Raw genomic sequence first — 16,691 nt, 5'->3', positions numbered from 1 at the left:
ATTGATTGATTGATTGATTGATTGATTGATTGATTGATTGATTGATTGATTGATTGATTGATTGATTGATTGATTGATTGATTGATTGATTGATGGACTGATTGTGTCACAGCTTGGTGGCTCTGTGGTGACTGTGGAGGTGAAGAAGACCCAAAGTGTAGGATGCAAAAGGCAGAGTTTATACAAAAACCAAGTTTTTAATACTGAAGGGCACGTCAAAGTCCAAAACATAAATCCAAAACAGCTAGACACAAAAAGAACAATGGGGACCAAAAACACCAGGGAATTTCACCTGGAAGGCAGCAAGGCAACACAAACAACACAACACCTATAAAAGGACAAAGGACTATAAATACTTGAATGAAGCAGGAGAGAAGTGAAGGAGGTGAAAACAATTAGAACTGGAAAAAAACAAAACTGACACAGGACATAAAAGAAGACAAACCTTCAAAGTAAAACTGGGAAGAAAAACTAAAGAGATTAACACAGACATGACACTTTAGGGAAACACTAATACCATTAACATTGATAAAAGACGCAAACTAAAACAAAAGATAAGATGAGAACTAAAACTCTGACAACTAACCCAAACATCATATCCTCAAACAACAGGGAGGCTAAACACAATTATTAACCAAACCCTGATAAGAATGTGATATTTTACAGTCTTTAACATTAAGAGGGATGAATTAAAAATACAAAATAAAAGATTTTTCGTGCACTTAAATTTAGAGTAAGTGAACCTTTGTGCTGTTGTATCATCTATCCTCAGCATGTGCATACATTAAAGAGAAATCAACATGTGTGCATTCATTTTGTGAAGGGATTCAGGAGGGTCACGAATATGTTTAAAGGTGCTTTTGGTACGGCTTTTTGTTTTCTCTTGGGCAGGTCACAGAGGCAGGTTCATCTGCAATTTTGGCTGATAGGTTGATCTCAGTGCCAGCCTATATGAGATGATGGCTAAGCTGGAACACTTCTACACATCCTATCTGCAAATCTCACACAGCATGCACTGGTTAAGGTGCTTTAGACGGCCTATGGTTGCTACTTTGCAACCCACCTCCACCCTGCTCTTTCTGATTGTGGTTAATGACGCCTCTTCTGTGGGCTCTCTCACCTGAACTTTCTTTTTTTTTTCTCTCTCTCTCTTTTTTGTGACTGAATGATCATGAACTAATCACATGGCAGTAACTCAATGTGTTCAGGCCAATATGACCTGCTGAAGTTCATACTGAGCATCAGAATGAAAACAAAAGGTCATTTAAGTGATTTTGAATGAGGCATGTTGTTACTGACGAACAGGTTGGTCTGAATATTTCAGAAATTAGGATGTATTGAGCTTTTCAAACACAAGCATCCCACTCAGGTACTAATCTAAAAAAGAGAAAAATATCCAGTGAGCAGCAGTAATCTGGGTTTTTTCTATTGTGTATTTTTTCTGTTGTTCGATATTCAAATGGCTGGTGTAAACAGCATGAAAGCAAGGAGCAACTCTGCCTTCTGTCAGTCTTCAGGCTGGTGATGGTGTAACAAGAGTGATGCTGTCATGTCTGTACAGACCACACTGTTGAATCTACACCACAAGGAAGACATTAAAACTTCCAACCCAGTACCAGCTGGTGAGAGGATATTGATCCTTAAACGGCTGTTACTGTTTATTACCAATATGTGGGAAGCCTTTCTTATCTACAGTGGTGATGAACAGAGAGAAACAAAACCACATTAATAGAAGTTTGTGAAACAGGTTCTGATAATTATGTCAAAACACAGAAGTTGAAATTAGAGCTCATTCACTTTACCCTTAAAAAAAAAAAAGCAGCCCCCTTTTCTTCCGCCTTTTGCTCATCAGCCCTTTAAGGCAATGATGAAACCAAATGTAGCTTTTTCTTACTTCTGTTTACGCTTGTTCGTATTCCTTTTGTTTTGAGTGAGAGAAATAAGAAAGAAAGACAGATAGTCTTTTCCATGGCTTTGATTGTATTTTGAGTTATGTTGGATGCTTAAAGTTTTGTGCTCTTTTGCTCCTACGGAGGTCTCTCTTTTACTCTGCGGCCAAATGTGGCCAATAAAGTGAGTGCAAGGGCAGGTGTGAGCAGGAACAGTCACCGTCCTGCAGCTCTTCTGCACAGACCCGACATAGAGGGTCCATCACAGGGAGGGCGCAGTGCCCACGGGCGCGCACAGAGCTCCCTTTCTTTAAGAAAAGGCAAAGGGGAATTCCTTATGGTGGATGCTGCAGCTATGAGAAGCCTTTTCATCCGGCTGTTTTTCAGAGTCTCCACTGGCTGCGTTAATTACAGGGCCTGGGGCTGCACTTTGAGCTCGCTGTGCTCATGCATGCTCTTGAGAAAAAGCCGCGCATCTGATTCTCACGACACGGACGAAAACCACACACAAATACGCACGCGCGCGCACATGCTCGCGCCCGCCTGAGCCCGCGGAACCAGTCAGCCAGCTGCTCGGGGACATTCTTGTCCAGTCTTCTGCAACTTCGGCTTCACAGACAGCAGCAGGACGACGACACTGAGGACGACGTGAGCTGGTTTTAAGACGTGGTTGTTTGTTTATTTTTTAAATCCCCACTTAGCCCAGCAGCTCAGGTCAGAGGATGTGGAGCGTCGCTGCTCCTGCCAGACCTCAGTGAAACTTTTGTCGGTGAGCGGAGCGCACACAGAGGGGAAGAGCTGGACCCGCAGCCCGTGTGTCGGTCACCGGAGAAGATGGGAGACTTCCACTAGACTGTCTCCGAGAAAACATCATGGCTGTAGACGGTAGGAAGGTTACACTTCAATATTATTAATAATAATAATCAGTAACTCTTTTCTAAATAGTCCGACTCGCATTCCGCCGAAAGCTAAAGCACGCTGATTCCATTACTTTAACTCAATACTTGCTAAACCAGTTTATCTGTTACGTAAGTGGCCTCAGCTGGAAAGAGCTCTCTGAAATAAAGTGCAGCTAAACGCTGCCACATTAAATCTATTAAAAACAGACTCTGTCATATACATGCATTCAGACATTATAAGAATATTATGCATAAGAAAGGAACAGAAGGGGGTCGCTGATGGTCAGTGACACGGTGCTGAAATGGACAGCGCATCCAGCATCGCCACCATCAGTGTGACTGTTGCTGTGGTCACTTTTCTGCCTTGGCTTGCTCTTAATTGAATTTACTCCCAGCTTCTGAAGTCCTGATGTGCATATTTCTGATAGGTAAAGATGTGTGCCAAGTCAGAATTTTAAATATCCCAAATAAGAGCTTTAATTCAAGGTATATTCATCCAAAATACAAGATTAAAGATATTGCAGGCAGGCCAGATACTTCATAATTTGTTTAGTAAGGGTTTTGATCATGAAAGTGTTTCCTTTCCAGTCCTGGCACTTTTTAAAGAGAAGGTTTTTTTTTTCTCCATTTGAAGGGAAAAGGCTCTGACAAATAGTCTTAATTATGCATACTACATCCATGAAAGGGGCACATTTGTGTTTACAGCGGCAGCCTGGGTGAGTAACACTCTGAAGGAGGGTTCGTACATGCCTCGAGTAAAACCTCAAAGAAACCAAAAATCGCACACCAAGTTTTATTCGTAATAACCTGATAGTGCTGGTTTGCCTTGATGATTGCAGGACGCAGAATGGCTCCGCTCTCGGTGGGAGATGGTGAATGACAGAAAAGAGAAGCACAAAGCAGGAGAAACGAAGGCACTCTTTCATCTCCTCAAAACCTCGTTTCCCCCTGACAGCCTCTCTCGTTCTGTCCTCTTTTCAAATTCTCTTAGTCAACTTAAGATATTGAAAATGCACATTAGCGCACACGCAAACACAAGCTGCACACGGAGCTTCAAACGTGGTAAGAAAATCCTTCCAATCTGGCACATGAATGTGTAATGACCCGTGGCTTTCTGCCAGAATCTGTGCCAGTAACAGCGTGTTTACTGTAGTTGCACACTCTTTAATTACTGGATGTTGGGAAGCCACCTGCTGTTGAGTCAGTTTGGATATCTGCCTGCAGGCCTCATCCTAATGATGAGAAAGTGGCATGTCTCACAACTCTACAAGCTTTTCACAAAGTAATTGTGGTACCTGAACGCTGACTTCCAGGATTCATCTACGATTTTATCAAGGCTCAGATAACTAACTCAAGCCTGGTTTGTGTCAATAGAGCAGATTTGCAGAAATTTGCTAAGGAGACCATTCCTGAATGGCAGGTTATCCATATGGTTTCAATCCTGCCTTTTGTTTCCAAGTCATGCAGAGCAAGGGAGTAGGGAAGTAGTCCCATGCTGTTTTTACACTGTCAGCAGGTCTGCCTGTCTAATCATTATACCCCCTCCCTTTATCTCTCCAGCTGCATCCAGTTTCAGTTTCTGCAGGCCAGCTGTGGAGTACAGGGCTCTGCCTGAGGACTTTAAGCACCAGCTGAGTCGACGGACAGGTGGGAACCTGACCTGGCATGACGGCCGTGGACAGAAAACAGCGGGAGGCAGAACAGTGAAGCTGCTACAGCAGCCGGGGACCGAGGCCCTGCAGGTACTGAGCACCTACATGACTTCAGCATGTCGAAAAGCACACCTGGTGCATGTTGTCATAATCCCCTTAGGTTTTCTTTATTCTTGAAGCTCAGGGTGATATGTTTCTTTCTGCCTAATTAAGCTTGATGATGTTTGCCACAAATCCAGAGTTAGGAAAACCATATATATTTACTTTGGAATTCTAATATGTTAAAGATTAATTTAATTGCTAAATATTTAACAAGAAATGTAAGAATGCAAACCTAATCAAAGAAAAGGAGAAAGGTCCTGTGCCGATAGTTTCTCAGGTCAGACACTGAAACCTTTACTCTTTCACTCATTTTAGAGGTTTTTCTGATACTGCAGAGAAAAATAATGACAAGTTTCCGACTAAAGTTTTTCACGTGAACTACTGTATATGCCTATCTGAAAACACAGCCGCCTAGATGTAGAGCTTCTTGTAGGCCATACACTATGTCTATGATGTTACAATCCTATTTGTCCCAGTGGCTTTGCTGATCTGTGTTGAAGGCATCAAAATAAATGTGTGTGGATATATACACTTCTCTCTGTATCTCATTCCAAATGCATTGATTTTTGTAACACAGTTCACTACATGGAGATAGCCACCTCAACGCACCGTGGATGACTTACAGGTGTTGTAATAACATGTAACATCCACAAGGACTCAGAGAAGACCAATATAAAAGCCTTACTTTATATGTTTATGTAACAGAGACAGTGCATGTTAATGAACATTAGCAGGAAAATATAAGATCGTTTATTTAAGTAATTATGCTGGATTAATTTAGAGCCGCATCCCCTGGGTAGCTTGCATTCAAAAGCACACAAAGACACACAAAGTCAAAAGAATAATCCAAGTCCTGCATCATCCAAAGTTAAAAACGACTATAGAACTGGTTTGCCACAATGTGCTGTTTGAAATGTGGCTTAAAAGTAGGAATTCTGCTTTATTACAATTAATAAGCAATGGAAATATTTAGTTCTTTTTACTGACATGAGCTACTTCACAGTCACCTATGTTTTTAAGCATATACATTTTTAAAAATCCACTAAGATCAAAATATTGTTGTTGTTATTTGATGCTACCAGGATGAAATGAAAATTACTTTTTTGAAAATCAAAGCTTTTAGTGGCTTTTTTGAAATATGTTTGCACTGAATAAAGTGTTGTTCCACCTGTTAGTGGCCAGGTAGCAAAATCTTTTAACATTGCATTTTATGATGTTAGATAACTTAGTAGAAGGACTTTTAAAGGTTAAATAGAGTTCATTTTGAGTCCAAGATGCTTAAACTTGTTTGCAACGTCATGTCCTCGCCTTGCAGTGAACACGCTGGAGTGTGTACTCTCTGCTGGTTGTTTTCTGCACATCATACACACTGTTTGATATTTACTAAAAGACATAATTCCTGGACCTGAGCCAGTGCCTGTGCCTGGGAGATTTTTCAAATTACTAATGCATCAATATGTTTAATAAATTGAGGGTAATCCACATCTACATAACTTGTCAGTATAATAACCATTTATAGCCATTCAGTTTCCATGGCTATTAAGCACTGTTGTATTTCACTAAAAATAACTACTGTGATTTATGTAAACTGCACCGATGGCGATATCAAGAAATTAGTGGTGTTATGTGTTTCTGGTTTTATTTTTTATTTTCCATTCCACTGACTTCTTGCATGCAGATATGAAAAAGTTGCACTGCTCATACGAGAAACTGCTGTGTTTGTTGCATTAGCAATATATGAGCACATGCAAAAACCCCTGCTGCCGTTTGGCAGCTCTCCTCTCAGATTTCTGCACGGAAAAGTCTGAAATATAAAAAAAAACTCATAGTCTGACAAATGCAGCCGGTCATCATCTATTGTTGTAAATGGACACTTTGTTAGTAGAGAATGAAAGTTGCCCTCTCCCCAGCGGGTTGGTGAGCTCTAACAGCCTTTTAGCTTTAAATAGCACAGGTCTTCCTATGCTCACACTATGCTGCACCACCACTGTGCTTGTTGACTGAGAGCAGAGAAAAGTTGAATTTATTTTGATCCTAACTGCCTGATAGTATCCAGCCTGTGCCTGTTGTTTCAGGATAATAAACAGTTAGCCATTTCTATAGATCTTCTCGCGTGAAAACATCCTCATATCTACTTCCACTAGTCATTCTGTTCCGGTATAAATTAATAGTTTTTTGTTATCTGATACAGCATTGTCTCTTCACACAGCCAGTTTGGGCAGCAGAGACAATCCATTTATACTGTAAGCTGGCCTCATTTAAAGCTCTTGGTTACAAGTCAGAGAGCCCATGCCTTTGTCTTCACCCCATGAAAGGCTCTTTAAAAGGCTGTTACAAGCTGAAGCTAAAGCTGCAAACATAGAACTGGGCTGGGCTGATAACATAGTTGTATGCAATGCATTATGTCTTTGCTTCAATCCTCTTGGATGCACATAAAGTAGTGGTCTGTTTATTTTTGTCTCGACGCACATGAACTTAATCGGTGTTGTGTGTCTGTGCTGCATTGTAATGTGTTTACAGTATTTTCACTTCCTCCATTGTTAAGTTTTTCCACTTACTTTTTTTTTGGCATGCTGTTCTCGTATTCACTCTGTCAGTATGCATCTCTGCCACCTCTCACAGGCATCCAAACACTCATTATGGTCTCTATAGTGTTTTTATACTTCACAGCTGTGGACTCAGAGCAGCAAAATACATATAGTAACCGCTGAAAGGAAAATTATTTGGAATGTTTTTGGTAATGACTTCATAATTTATGTGTGTGGGTTGTTGTTTTTTTTAGTGAGAATATAAACTATATATTAACTTCTGATTCTAAGCTGGTGTGCTTAATATGCCTTAATAAAAGGTCTTTAGAGTTAGTATTCCTCAACCTGTTTAGATTTATTAATAGAACCAGCGAGAAGAGGCTTTGGTGCATGTGTTTACTGAGATATACTTCTTAAGTTTTGCCCATGAGAAATAGGCCCATATTTGAGGTTTTAAAATATTAAACTACTACTGCAATAAAGGCTTCACTACACTAAAAATTAAACAATAAGAAACCAGAGCTTAAAACACAATTTAGAATATAAATAATATGAAAATATACATAGCTATACATATAAATACATAACTTTTGGTCCATATTGACGTGATAGCATCACACAGCTGCTGCAGATATGTCAGCTGTACATCAATGATGTGAATCTGCTGCTGCACCACATCCCAAATGTGCTCTATTGGATTGAGATCTGGTGACTGCGGAGGTCATCTGAGTAGAATGAACTCATGCTCATGAAAGCATTTGAGATTATTTGAGCTTTGTGACATGGTGCGTTATACCCATCGGAAGATGGGTATATTGTAAAGGGATGGGGATGGTCAGTAACAATATGTAGGTATCAAAACTCACCTATTTAAACCTGTCAGCTGCAGTTCTTAGCTGACAGGAGTGGTACCTGGTGTGGTCTTCTGCTGCTGTAGCATATGTGCTTTCAAGATGTTGTGCATTCAGAGATGCTCATCTGCAAACCTTGGTTTTAACGACTGGTTCTCTGAAGCAGTTTGGGCATTCTCCTCTGACCTGAAATATTCAGACCAGCCTGTCTGGCACCAACAGCCACGTCATGCTTTAAGTTTGAATTTCAGCAGGTTGTTGAGGTCAAGTTGCTGCCATGTGATTGGCTGATTAGATATCTGCATTAACGAGCAGTTGAAGATGCATACCTAACAGAGTGGTCAGTGAGTGTATTTAAATTAGTCCTCAAGTGACCCTTATCCAACTAAATCATTGCTAGGATTTTGCGATGGTTCTTGTTCTGCCTCTAAGGGATCTCTGGCCTCAAAAAGTTTTACAACTCCTACTTTACATGACTGTGGTCAGTTTTCACATATTCTGACATTTTACTGGGCAAACAGTCATTTTATTCACAAAACAATTAATAATGAAAAATCATAACCTGCAGCCAAATTAGAAATGGAGCTTTTTGGGATTTGGGGGGATTGTTTTGCATATTGAAGGACATCTGACTCATTTTATTTTTAATGAATTAAGGGAAATGTTCACTCCTAATCAAACAATGTTTAAAAAAATACCAATAAGTAGAAATCCTTTGTGCGATCACTCCAACCACATTTATTCATATACAAGCCAAACATGAGGGCTCAGGTTTTTACAAGGGTAGGGTGTGAAGTTAGGAAAAACTGTTTGCTGCATAAATGGAAGTGATGAAAGGAAATCCAGAGGGTGAGAAGGAAGTCTAAAGATAAAAGCTCACCATAAAAGTATTCATGGTGCATTAGAAGTCAGTCAGAGCCAGAAAAATACTTGATTCAAACTCTGAATGTGTCTTTCTTTGTTATTTAGATCCCCATTAACTGCATTGCCACAGCAACAGTATCTGCAGCATGTCAGTGAAAATGATGCACATCACGTCCGACATGCCCGTTCACAAAAAGACTCGGCTGTAAACCTCCCAGTGAGACAAAACTGTAATCAGAAAGCAGTAAACACTCTGAAGTGAAGCAGAATAGGTCACTTTCTTGATCAGCATGGCATGTTTTTGGAGAAATAAAAGTTTAATATCATTAGCTGCTTGATTTATTGTGTGAAAACTTCAAGACAAATTATTGTTCTTTGTGTTAAACAAAATTTACACAGGGGGGGGGGGGAAACAAACTGAGTGCACTCGGCTCCAAACCCCAAATCCTCTATTGAGTGTTCAGCTATGCCAAATACAAAAACAAACAGAATAACTGGCTTCTTATTTATTGTTGGTGAAGAGCATATTCCAGCTAAAAACCATAATTAGCATAATCTGAAAACTCTCAACAGGTGAGGCTCACACTGAGGACCACAATGACGTGACAGAAAGACTGTAAATGTCACCCTGTGTGCGAGTAAACCACACAGGACATCATGCACAGTTAAAACTCCTCTATGTCTTTAAAAATTGTGTAACATTATATATTAGATTACATTAAACAACCCAAAAGTGATTATTGATTAAAAACGTCTCGCAAAACATTAATGTTTTGTTTGTTTCAGCTCACAGCTCGAAGCCCAATGTCATTCATTCTCCTCAAAAATAAATAGAAGAATACTCACATTATGTAGCAGTTTTGTGAACAGGTCAAAGGCATTTGTATATTTCATCACAAATTAATTGCTGATCACAATAAAAGAGACTTAAAAATAAGCAGGGTGGCATGGTGGTGTGGTGGTTAGCACTACTGAAGGTCCTGAGTTCAAATCCTCCATCTGGCCGAGTGTAGTTTGCATGTTTTCTCTGTGTTTGCATGTGTACTCCGGCTTCCTGATAAGGAGGAGAATGGATGGATATTGTTGATATACTTTCAGTATCTGTATGCTTGCACTACACTCCGGTGTTAAAACCAAAAGCAAGCAAACTACTTCTTTTTTAGTTACTTCGATTTTTAGTGCAGATCACCATTGCGTTATGGAAAATCTCCAGAGTCTGTGATTCATGCAGGAGTGGAATACTGTCCCGTCTGTAACAACTGAAAATAAAAATACATAAATAAATAAATAATAATAAAGGTCAATCAAATGGACCAATACGGCAAGGCCGTGATGATCCACTTGGTAAAGTAAATCCGTTGGGCATCTTTCTTGGCCTTCAGACAGTAATTCTGATGGCTAAAAAGAAAAAAAAGGAGTTGAATACTTTCATTCTTCTTGCTATTATTCTTATTATTACTAATATTATATTTTAATGAAATGAATCATTACTGACATCCTATGGATCAAAAAATTGTTGGTGAAGTGATGAACATGCTTAAAAAATATATCAAACTCACCATTTTTGGTTCTATTTTGAGAATAAGAATGTTTTTAACACCACTGCATCCTGACATATCAGGCAGACCCTCCTGCAAAGCATTTGCTCCACTGACTCTTGCACATCAGCCAGATGTGATATTTTTTATCTTGCAAATGAACTGCTGAACTTGCTACATTTTTAAAAAGTGATTGGCTGATCAAAGGCGCAGCTTGATTACAACTCCAATTTTGCATCCTGTACATCTATAAGATAAAAGAGCTGAATCTCAACATGACACTGGCCTACATGCATGTCTTTTTGTTCTTTTTCTGCTGCTGTTGCTGCTGCTTGTTTGCCACTCTTCTAGGGAACTTCACAGCTACACAGATGTGCCTACACTGCCTATACATATGGCAACGATCGCCCCTGTGTTCTTTAATGAGGCTGAAACATGTTCTAGCCCTGTAGAGGCCCAAACTTGTCATCTTTTGATGTATATAAGGCATGTGAAATGAAATGTGATACTCAATATTCATCTTATAATCCTCCCAGCAGATGCTCACTTAATTGGCTGTGTGCACATGTTATGTACAGCGAATAAAAGACAGTGTGCAGATTTGTACACAGCGCATGATAGATGTGGGTTGTATGGATGCACAGCGGCAACAGCAGGCGAAAAGATTAAAAGAGCTTTAAAGTTCATTCAGGTTTTAAATGGAGTCTGAATTTTGTGCTGTTCCTCTGGATATATTTTCATGGGAGACATCTCCTAGCAGTCAAATGCCACCAATAACTGAATATCTTTGGCAGTTAATGAGAGATATGCCTGTGGTAGGTTATCTATCTCAGCACAAAGCACATCAGTACAGTATGTCCCCTGTGTGAACATATTAGTGTGAAGTTTAAGACTTTCTTTTTTAAAAGATAAATTAAGGGATACAAGTCTCTAGTGTGCACAAGGGAGGTAGAACTGGCCTTCAGCTAATTGAAGGATGATTCACTAACTCAATCCCTGGCTCCTCCTGTTGGCATGTCTTAGACCTAAATACTGAACCCAAAGAAGTGGAAGTAGTGTAGTAGTATATCTGTGTAGGTTCTCAGGCATCCAGGTCATTGTCAACTATGGAGCGTGGAAAGAAAAGCAACTGCACTTTGTTATGTTTCTTGAAGACATTTCACCTTTTCAGTTGAACTGAGGAAGCTTCTCGGATAAGAGGGACTTGAAGAAGTTCAGTTGCTTATATTTCCAAGCTCTTTAGATTAGTGTAGTAATAGTGCAAAGGACTTTGAGTCGTTGAACAGATCTCACCTCTGAAAAATGCTGTCTGTTTACTTATCTTAGTATCTCTCTATTTGAAAAATCTCCTTAAGCCTCTTTTTCACTAGCACATGCTCAGCTTGATTCAAGTCCATTTTGGGGGTTTTGCATTTGGTGGCAGTACCTCGTACCAGGTTAAACTCCTTCACAAGAATCAACCTGGCATTTTTAAACACGGCAACAAGGGAGATGGCTGCAAACCGAGGAGCCTGATTCACCCACGCAAACACTTTTTTTCTGTGCTTGAGTGCTTTCTGTCTATCAATCACTGTCTATCAATCACTCAGAGAAAAACTTGGGGTTAGTATCTTTCCTAGGGATATTTGGCATGCAGAGTGGAGCAGCCAGGGATCAAACCACCATCCTGCCAATTAACAGATGACCTGCTCTACCGCCTGAGCTACAGCTACGTCTTCTGTGGTTGGTGCCTGTAGATTTCAAGATTTAAAGTTCAAAATAATCCTTTTTTATCTAAGACTGAGCATTGCTGTAGCCTCTGTGTTCTTCTTCTGTTAAGCTACTTCAGCTACCTTCCCCTGTTCTGATTGGCTGCCCCTCAGAAACACATGATTTTAAAAGGTGGTGGATGGTTTTCTGTGCTCAAAGCCAGTGTGTGTCCTGGTAATAACAATATTAGGTATATGCACTCTGTTTGACATCATTTGGATCCAAGAGTAGAAAAACTTTCTGAAGTTGTGTATTTAGTGCCATTTTAAACCTGAGATTTTGGTTTCACTCACCATGGCTCAGGGGGTTGTGAACCGGAAGGTTGCTGGTTCGATCCCCAGCTCTGTCTGTCTTGGTTGTTGTGTCCTTGGGCAAGACACTTCACCTGCCACCTACTGGTGTTGGCCAGAGGGGCTCATGGCGCGATATAGCACCCTCGCTTCTGTCAGTCTGCCCCAGGGCAGCTGTGGCTACAACCGTAGCTTGCCTCCACCAGTGTGTGAATGTGAGAGTGAATGAATAGTGGCATTGTAAAGCGCTTTAGGTTCCTTGAAAAGCGCTATATAAATGCAATCCATTATTATTATTAATTTGCACATACTCTGACCTCAATATGTGCAGCTTTACCCAAGTTTGATGTGAATGTCCTCTACTCCAATGGTACACATATGACAGACATAAGGGGGAAAAAAGCATTAAATGTCCCCTTATATCACTAACCCTCTCCATTTATCTGTATGTTTTCCTGTCTGCCTTCTTATCTACAGTACCGCTCCAGTGACAATTATGGGATATATCACACGAGCCCAACACAGCCCAGCCTGATCCGTCCTGTTGTTCTTTGGTCTCAACAAGATGTGTGCAAGTGGCTGAAGAAACACTGTCCACACAACTACCTGACCTATGTGGAAGCCTTCTCCCACCACGCCATCACAGGTCTGAGATAGTAGAAAAACAGTCCCACTAGTGAATTCATGAATTACAGTTTAATTGTAAAAAATGACTTTGTCATCACCTTAAAGGCCGAGCGTTACTGCGCCTGAATGGGGAGAAGCTGGAGCGCATGGGTTTAGTGCAGGAGACACTTCGACAGGAGCTGCTGCAACAAGTGCTGCAGCTCCAGGTGCAGGAGGAGGGACGCAACCTGCAGCTGCTCAGCAGAGGTGAGAGTGTGTGTGTTTTCAGTCTTCCCAGTCCTTGACTTTGAAGACACAGTTTGACATTTTTCACATTAAAATTTCTGACTCCTATTCCTGTCAATTAAAAATTAATCTTTAGCTAGCAGTGGTTTAGCTTAGCACTAAAATTACATGTTTTATGATGAAGATAGCTGGAAAAAAAATATTGACGATGGCTCCATAGTTTGTGCTGCCGTCCCACAGCAGGAGGGTCCAGGTTCAAACCCAGGCAGGCAGGCAGGCAAGTTAAAACTTGCATGCTCTCTATGCTTGTGTGAGATTTCTCCACTCTGTTTTCTCCTGTCCTTGTAAAACCTGCTGCTGTAATTATGCGTATCTGTGCCAAGGATACATTTCACTTCTTGGTTGAATAACGTTGGAAAAATGTTGGTGGGTGTAGTTCCAAAACAAAGGGGCTTTTCACATGGGAGGCATTCTGCTGTGTGTCCACCGCCACCAGCCCTGCATCTGTCTGGAGTCAGGGAAGTGTTATGGCTCTCTGTGATGTAAATATGAGAACAGCAATGTAAACAAACAACACTTACAGAATAAGCGGGTCTGTTTTCTATGTTTTCCATCCACTTTATTCAGATGAGACTACTGTGGTTTTAATATACAAAGCAACACTGTGACGGGGGCCCCACCCTGTGGGGTGCTCGGGGTAGAGCACCTGGTGGCCCATGGTGACTGGCCACATGGAGCCTGAAAGCAGTGCATGGGTCAGCCCTTCTGTAGGCCCAGCACTCACACGGGTTCAGTAAAAGATGTGGTTTTCTTTGTTTCTTAAACCAATTTTTTGTTCACATGTCTGTGAACTACACTAAAAGCACTGCGACTTCTCATTGAAAATAATTGAATGCTAGCAGTTGTTATAAGCCAACAGTGGAGTTTGACGTAACTTGGCTTTAAGATTAATGGAAAAGATTCGATGTCTTTAAATCATGCAGTGACATTTTTAGTCAAAATTCTGTTCAAACTAGAGCTAAGAGAGATAGCGGAGAGGATTTTCTTCCATGCTTGTATTAGGCAGCAAAGTAAGACAGTAAGGCTGAAGTCCCAAAGCTAAACAACAGACATTAGTTTCCTCTGCCTGCACAAAGTCGCTGCTTACAGCTCATAAAACTCTCCTAATTAGAAACATGAGAGCCCAGTAGAAGTGGTTGCATCTTAGCTGTACATGATTGGCAGAACAAATGAAAATCAATCAGTTAAACAACTTATCAGAAACTCTTGGCTGGCTGTGCCTTTTCAGTCTTTGGCCTTTTAAAAAAAGGAAGTAAAAGCTAAAGTATAGAAAGTCCCAGTTATTTGTTTTTGTGAGGGTTTAGGTGGAATGGATGGATGCCTGAAGAAAGAGTTTGACTCACAGCACCCTTTTAATTAACAGCAGATTGTTGGTGTTACATTTAAACAGTGTTATGTGTTAGAAGTGCTGGTAGGTGCTTCTTTTGCTAGCTGCTTTCAGGTGATTCCTGTCTTTATGTTAAGCTACTTTATGCCAACGGCTGGTTGTCGTCTAATGTAGATATAGACGCGTTAGGGATGTTATGATAGTAGAAATGTAGTAGTCAGTACTAATATCAGTGTTAGTTATATGATTGTTGATACCCAATTAAATAACATAGTTACAAAAAAGCGAGCAAACAAACAAACTGAATGTTCCTTGTATTTAAAATTATGGTGCCTCTGTCACTTCCAGACCTGCAGCCTCGGTACAGATGCTGTCTATGGTAGATGTAATAAAAGGACAAAACAAACTTGACGTGGATGGGTGTGTGTTTGTTTGTGTATCTGTTTTTTTGTTTTTCTTCTCTTTCAGCGACAGTGTGTCCTTTTGCTAGAGTAGATAACATGTTGTGATCTTATCTTTTCTCCTGTTTGTCCCCTTTTCTATTTTCTTTTGTATTCTCTTTACTTCCAGCTGTCGGCTCAGGCATTATTACACCATACATGTAAACAAATAATTAAATAAAAAGAAATTGGCTAGCAAAAGGAGCCTATACAGAGTTGATAGTTTATAGATCCTCTTGGCAAATCAAATATGTTTGGCACATCAGTGCATTCAGACCATGATTCTGCTTGCTGAAGCTTGTAGAAAAGAAAGGTTTAAAAACAAACATTAAACAATTATTGTCATATTTTGAGAATTTTGATATGAATTGGTATCTTCTGATGATATCCCTTAGACACATGCTATATCAGGCCTTGTGGCATGTGTCTCTTTAGACTGAACATAAATGTTTGTGCTGATTTTTTATGCTCTAGTGAAAGAAAAGCAATAGTCATAATAAGCAGTCTGTTTTTAAAACTGACTTAATTTTCATGGACTATCCTGACACAAAATGGTATTTGCCACAGTTTGTGTTACTGTGTTAAGTTGTCCTAAATTATCTGATTGTTAAGTCTTTTTCATGGTACTAACAGCTCAGTAACAGCTAACTGACATATATTCCTGATTTGTATCTACAGAAACCGTCAGACCTCCACAGTGTTGTTCAGATGGACTTGTTTTGTCTGCAGATTCCCAAAAGATAAAGTTAAAAGGCATTCATGAACCACAGCACTGAAGATAACAGACTCAAGACATGACAAGTATGGGAGTATTCCTGTTGGTCGAAAAAGCATCTGCAGAGAGCTGTAATATTGAGTTATTATTGTGTTTTATAATTATGTTGTGGAAATATTACAGTTATCAACAGAATATAAGCCTTTTGTACAGTTCTGACATTTATAGCTAACCAGAACAGTTTAATCACTTGTAAATTCAGAGGGTTTGGGATATGTACGGATTAGATGGTCCAGCTCCCACTGAACAATATGGTGGCAGCAGTGATGTATTGTTCCAATAACCAGCAGGGACCAACACAAAATCTTTGTCTATACTTATCTGTGAGATCGAGCGGTGAAAGCTTATTATTGCACCTGTAGAAAAAAAAAGTTTAAAAAACTTGCTATTAAAAGTTAAAAAAATTATCTGAAAAGTGTTCATCGTTCTGTGTTTTGCAGGGTCCTTTGGAAGGATATCCTAGCTGGATGATGGAAACACCGGAGTCAGAGTACATATAATCACGTAACATGAAATGTGAATCAGATCTGTAGGATATGTGCATCCAGCGAGCTGTGGTCTCCAGAATAAAGCTGTTAACTGGAAGTTGGCAGCTTTTCATTCCCTGTCTGCACGATAAACTGATATCATCTTTACAGACTGACAATGAACTGTGATGAAAAAGCATCATGACAATCCATTTATCAATTTATTGCCGCCTGTGATTAATTATTAATTTACTGTTCCTCTCTTACCGTCTCTTCCTCTCATTCTTCTCTTTGAAACGTTTTTTAATGTCAGAAAAACAAATTAATAAATACAAATATTAAAATTTAGTCGTTTTTTTGCAAGTGAGTCGTTAGGCTCTGTTGAGCTAAGTGGTGTGTAGTTCCTTT

General features: G+C 39.9%; 1 protein-coding gene across 2 annotated transcripts; it reads left to right on the top strand.

Moving 5' to 3' along the window:
• Positions 1-2,161: 2,161 nt before the first annotated feature.
• On the top strand, positions 2,162-16,590 carry samd10a (sterile alpha motif domain containing 10a). Of its 2 annotated transcripts, XM_005930668.3 has the most exons (6): positions 2,190-2,774; positions 4,349-4,530; positions 12,840-13,008; positions 13,095-13,235; positions 15,720-15,842; positions 16,257-16,590. In XM_005930668.3, exons 1-5 carry the CDS (start codon positions 2,762-2,764, stop codon positions 15,815-15,817), a joined length of 603 nt encoding a protein of 200 aa, XP_005930730.1. In that variant the 5' UTR covers positions 2,190-2,761; the 3' UTR covers positions 15,818-15,842; positions 16,257-16,590. The 2 variants fall into 2 exon arrangements, with proteins under 2 accessions (XP_042080244.1, XP_005930730.1); XM_042224310.1 differs by lacking the exons at positions 15,720-15,842; positions 16,257-16,590 and adding an exon at positions 13,399-15,712 and having other exon boundaries at positions 2,162-2,774.
• Positions 16,591-16,691: the final 101 nt, after the last annotated feature.

This window comes from Haplochromis burtoni, unplaced genomic scaffold (genome assembly GCF_018398535.1).
Source record: "Haplochromis burtoni strain Fernald_Lab_line unplaced genomic scaffold, NCSU_Asbu1 Contig_134, whole genome shotgun sequence".
Taxonomy (NCBI): Eukaryota; Metazoa; Chordata; class Actinopteri; order Cichliformes; family Cichlidae; genus Haplochromis; species Haplochromis burtoni.
This window is presented reverse-complemented; position numbering and strand designations above follow the sequence as displayed.